Below are 5813 nucleotides of genomic sequence, written 5' to 3' on the forward strand. Positions count from 1 at the left end.
AAAGAGAGCATTTGCTCAGCTGTAGTAGATAGGATTTATCTGGTGTCAATTTAAAAACTGTCCGTACTGAAAATATCTATTCTCATCATTATCAGTCACATTTTTAACAAACACTGATCTCGCCAGCTCCTGACCAGCAACTCCGGAATATCTTATGCAACCGCAAATATTTGGAAAATTGGAAGTTACCCATTGCATCCACCCACGAATTTTGCTCAGCTGTAGTAGATAGGATTTATCTGGTGTCAATTTAAAAACTGTCCGTACTGAAAATATCTATTCTCATCATTATCAGTCACATTTTTAACAAACACTGATCTCGCCAGCTCCTGACCAGCAACTCCGGAATATCTTATGCAACCGCAAATATTTGGAAAATTGGAAGTTACCCATTGCATCCACCCACGAATCCATGACTGATCTGGAAGAGCCTTCCAGCTCCCCAAAAGCATAACCACATGTGGGGGCTGGTGCTGGGTCACTCAGCCCACGGGGAGCAGAGTCCAGCCCAGCGCCTGCACGGGGCTCACCCACAGCAACTCGGCCACCACCCATGACAAGGGACGGCTTGGAAATAAGGACTCCGGAATGAAAAACAAAAAAGTTTTTTTTCCTTTTTTTAATAAAAATAGTGACATAAACTGCAAAGAAAGAGCACGAGAAAGCAGGTTTGTTCATTTGTACAGTCGTACAGACCATTTAGCAAGGCAAGCACAGCCCACCGTTTCATACTGGTATCACTGGGGGCTCTGTGAACAGGTAAATTGGGGAAATCAGTGTCAGCTGATCTTTAGCAAAGTTTCGTGAAAGTACAAGTGTGACTTTTAGTTCTTTTAACAGCTTTCGATATTGCTTGTTCTGTCCTTGATTTGTTAGGGATGAAAATAAAACCAGAATTCTGATGCTAAATTTGGTCCTCAACCCTGCGCCTGTTCCCCGTAGAGTGCTGGGTTACGGCTCCTCTCTTAACCCCAGATGTGACTGGTCCCTTCGCGCACTATTTTCCAACCTCTGCCATGTACCTCGTAATAAATTTGGCTTCAGGTAGGGACTGAGCATCGATCCAATAAAGAATAAAACCTGTGCCCCAATTTACTGAGCTACGTTGTGCCCTCAGGAGCTAGACACTATTTACAGGACTAACAAGACCATGCAGAGGTTATAGTAAAACAAACAGACTTTTGGAAAGTCTTTTGAAAGGACTTTTGAAAATCTCCTGGTTCGGGGCCTGTGGAGCTGTAACTCCCTGGAAAGGGTCTGTGCTTTCCACAGGACGGAGCCGGGAGCACCCCTGCCCCTTCCCACAGGCACAGGCTGGTGGGATGCCATCCCAGGCAGATCTTCTGTCCCCCAGGAGCCAAAAGCGCTGGGTAGGAGGAGAGTCTTGTGGGGCTCCTGGGGGTGTTTCACTCCACACAGCTCTCCGAGATGTACCCTCCAGTCCCCCAGCATGGATCCCTCTTGCCATGGGGGAGATGTGTGACGCTCCCTGGCCCCCATTCCTTCCTGCCATGCTGCCCGTGCTTGTGCCACTCTTGCACTACCACCTCCTGGAGATCTCCAGAAGCAGGAGTGTGGAGAGGAGGGATCTTGGGGCACCCCTACATCAGGCTCCACTTTCTCATCCCCACAAGGTAGCCACACATCCATCTTTTATCCTGTCTTTCTTTACCTCAGCAGCAGATACTTGGATTTATGTCCCCACTCTGATAACGGAGTCATCTGGACCCTGGAGAGCAAGGGACTTCCATGTCCCTAACTAGGACCCATTAAAACCAAGAGAACTTGAGAGCATGCTTGAGCGCTTGGCCAAATCTGGCTCCTTTGCGCTCAAGGTCTTGAAAAGTCCATTTGAAATGAGTGGAGAAACTCAGGTGGGGTGAGCAGAAGCTCTCCGAGGCTTTGGGCCAGCTAAAGACAAGCTAGACAGAGAGTTTCAGGAGAACACATCTGCAGAAATGTCTATGTCCCGCTTCAGAGTGCAAATATTAAAAAGGTGACTGGACAGTTTGCTCCTAACCTACAACCGTGACATAAATATTACGTAAAGGTATCACCTTGCTGAGGGTCACCTCAGACCCTCCACACTCCCAGATCCTCCACCCTCCCGACAACAGGACACAGTAACGGCCTAGACATCCCGCTGCGGTCCCATGCAGTGTTTCATAGTCAATAACTAGCAAGCCCTTGGCTAGGAAGGAAGGAAAGGCTTTACATATCAATGCTTAGAAGTATTCTATAATCCCACTAAAGGCAATGGTTAATTGTTGGGTGCCAGCTGGAGTGATTACATCTGCCATCCCTCAGAGCCGCCGGAATGCTGTCACTCACTTTGAAAGGGCTCGCTGCATTCATCAGTCTGGATGGCACAGAGAAGTTATAACCGTACAGGCCATATGGAGGAGGTAAAGAACAATTAAGTGCTTCCCGAGCAATGGGACTTGATGGGAAAATGTTTCCAGATGCATGTAATCCATACAGCGTTTGACTGGCAGAATTGGGTACTTGTAGACGTGGCCCGTTTAAGTCTTCGGCTTTAGCATTTTTCAGATTGGTTATGCTGAGGGAAGAGAGTTTTGGCATATCCACCATGAAGTGGGGGAGAAGATGTGGGTTGGTGCCTCCCAGTTTTTCGTGGCTTGGAAAAAGGAGAGATTGTTGCCTAAAGAAACTCGTAGGACAAATCTTGTAGTAGAGGGGCATGTTGAGGTTGTGTAGGTAGGACTCGGGGCATGACATGCCAAGGTTGCTCGCTGACAAGTGAAATGTGGGAGGTGAGCACGATGGAGAGAGCAGAGGGTTGAGAGGAGAGGGCGTCCCACCACTGGAAGTCACCGGCGAAGAACTGGAGCTCCCACCTGAAAATGAAAACAGAGATGGTCCAAGCTGGGCTAGCTGATGTTCCCAGCCAAGGAACCCTGGGAGGACTTCTGCTCCCACTCCACATCTCCCTGCCGCCGAGCAGAACATCCAAGCAGAAACCCAGTCCAAGAGTCAGCTCCTGGAAAATGGGAAGATCTGTCCATAAATCATTTGTTGTTGTTACTTGGCACTTGTTTAAGAACAATATTCACAGGTGTCTAATCCCAGCCATTCAACCGAGACAACTACAAGGTTCAACTCCACGCATACAGGAACCTGGTGGGTCCGAGCCTCATCACACAACCGATAACCCTCTCCTGTTACACACACACACACCATCGCCAGTTGGGTTCCCTATGTTACAGGCAGCTTTCCCCCCCTGTATATAAGAACAAAAAAATGTATTCAGCCTGATGGAGGATTTTTTTGTACCTTCCTGCTCACAGGAATTGACTAATTTTCCTTGACTTCCCAAGCAATTTGAAACATACCCTCAAATACTGGAGGTGTCTCCAGAAACTTTAAATGCACGTTGTCATTTTAACGTTCTCCTTTCTGAAAGGAATCAATGAACACTTTCATAATTTGGTAGAAAAGCGACACCGACTCGCTTCACACGCGCTGGTTTATAACAGGGCTGCTCGGCCCCTGCTTCACGATCCTCCGGAGCAACGTCAGGAGCAAAAACTATGAGGCAGCGGCTGCTCTGGGGTGGGAGCGGTGCTCGGAGGAGGCTGGCCCTGTGCTGAACAGATGCTGGTTTTCTCTAGCGCGCCTTAAGAGCCGTATGTCTCTGCTGCACATTCATCCCCACACTCTTCCAGAAGGTGTTTTTTTCCCCACTTCATTTTCATTTCTTACCAAAGCCGCTGGGGAAGGAAGAGAGGGAAAATGGACCCATTTTTGTGATGTGTTTTTCTCTATTTACATTCAATTCCAAGTAATTTAGTGGCTGGTCAGACTTTACATGCAACCAGCAATGCAGAATCAGCTGCATAACGCAGCCGCCTCTGCTATGTCACACTTCAAAAAAACCACCAAGATTCTGGACCTGGTACGAATTAATTTTTACAAACTCCTGGAGCACCTCACAGGTTGGGTCACACGCAGGAGGCACCTAGTTGCGATAATCTGGAAGGGTTTTACGGCTTGGACAGCTCACCCTTCCCTGCTTCAGCCCCGACATCAGCAGGAGCAGACGCAGGGCAGGGGACAGTCCTCTGCCCGTGTCCTGATGTCCCCCCAGGATCCGGGGACTTTCGGGCATGTGAAACGATGGGATGGAGCCGACATCTGGGGGTGTGAGGCAGCGAATAAACCCCTGCACAGCTGGCTGGAGCAGAGCAAACCGGGGTTAGGATGTGCTCCGAGGTACCCGGAGCATTGACAGCACAGGACCTTCAGCCCCAGTCTGGGACGGGGATCACAGCGGGGAGGACAGGGCAGCTCAAGGAGCAGATCCCTTCTGCTATGTCCACTAGGCTTAAAAACCCCAAGTTTATGGGTAATTATTTCTTCTGCATATTGCTCATGCTTTCTTTTAATTTACCTTCTGCGTTGAGCGCTTCAGAATTTCTATTTTTCAGCTTTTCTTCAGAAACACCATTTTATTATTAATGGAATTGGAGATGTTGTGAATTTACAAAGGTCCAGGAAATTAACTCTGAAGAAAAATACCAATTACATTAAGCCTAGCAAAAGAAATCCCAGGAAGCCCTACTATTTTAGCGTCTGAGCAATAATCAAGGCAGCTGCTGTTGTTTCACTCCCCACTGCAGCCCGTCCCTCAGCTCCTCATCTCGATGTTGTAGAACAGTCTTTTCTAAACCACAGTAAAATAAAACAAAACAAAAATCTAGCTCTCTTTGCAACCTGATAAACCTCTTATTTTCTCCAGTCTGATTGATTATGTCTCCGTGTTTCTATGCGAGCTCAGCAGTGATTTTTGCTGTGATCTTTTTGCTGTGATTTTTTCGCTGTGATTTTTTCCTGTGTTTTTCCCCCGTGTTTTTTCCTGTGATTTTTGCTGTGATTTTTACAGTATTTCCCTGCAGAGACACGAATGATTCGGTGTGCCTCAATACTTTGAACAGTTCCTAACATGAAGGGAAATTAAACTGGCTACTTTAAACCCAAGCTGGAGTGCTCCAGCATGCTAACGCTCCGTTAGTTTGGGTTTTTTTTTCCCTTCGCACTTTAAATAATCAGTTTTCAAACACTCCTCCCAAAAGCCGTTTTCGTTTTCTCTGGAAAAGGGCTTTAAAAGATGGACGTGCCCTTGTCAGATGGAGTGAGACAGTTTTCCCTGCAAAACTTCTCCCTCCTCCCTGCGTTCCTGCGGGGTTACCGGGCTGCGGGTCCGCCACAGCCCGCACCCCGCAGCAGTTCCACTTTCCGATGCATCGCGCATTTGCTCACTCAGAAGCCACTGGCCGTCGTTATTACCACGTTTTTAGCTAATATTCTCCAACGGGTTGGAAATGACTAGCGTAAGGGAATCACAGCCGTCTCGACCCGACTCTGAATTAACCGCCTGAGAATTTTTTCTGCTCGTCTCTGTCCTATTTCTCCCGCGCCGCTCCCTCCCTCCCCAGGCTCTGCTCCTCTAATCGACTTTAACCGAAGTTTGGGCTGAAAACACGTGCAATCGGCTTCCTAAAGCGTTACGGTGGCCTCTGGTTCGTTCACCGACCCACCTCATTATCGTAACGGTTTAAGCCCCCTCGACGCGCTCCCGCGGAGATCTCCGGGCGCAGCCCCGGGACCGCAGGGGAAGGCAGGGGAGGGAACAGGCAGCGAACGGGGCTTACCCTGGCTGTCCGCGCCGAAAGCCTTGAAGTCCGGGGCGAGGGTGGGCCGCCACGGGTAGGTCTCCAGGAGCCCGTCCAGGACCCCCCTGCGGGGGCGAGACCGGGCTGAGCACAGCGGCGGGGCCGGCGGCGCGACGGGGC

At 49.1% G+C, this 5813-nt stretch overlaps 1 protein-coding gene across 1 annotated transcript; it reads right to left on the bottom strand.

The window, feature by feature from the left end:
* Nucleotides 1-2247: 2247 nt before the first annotated feature.
* TBX22 (T-box 22) lies at nt 2248-5758 on the bottom strand (the record flags this gene model as incomplete). The annotated part of the gene is made up of 2 exons (XM_010138185.1): nt 2248-2858; nt 5673-5758. Coding segments are annotated over 2 exons (697 nt in total), but the record flags the coding sequence as incomplete, so codon positions are not given.
* Between the last annotated feature and the right edge of the window lie 55 nt (nt 5759-5813).

Source organism: Buceros rhinoceros, unplaced genomic scaffold (genome assembly GCF_000710305.1).
Source record: "Buceros rhinoceros silvestris isolate BGI_N320 unplaced genomic scaffold, ASM71030v1 scaffold25070, whole genome shotgun sequence".
NCBI lineage: Eukaryota > Metazoa > Chordata > Aves > Bucerotiformes > Bucerotidae > Buceros > Buceros rhinoceros.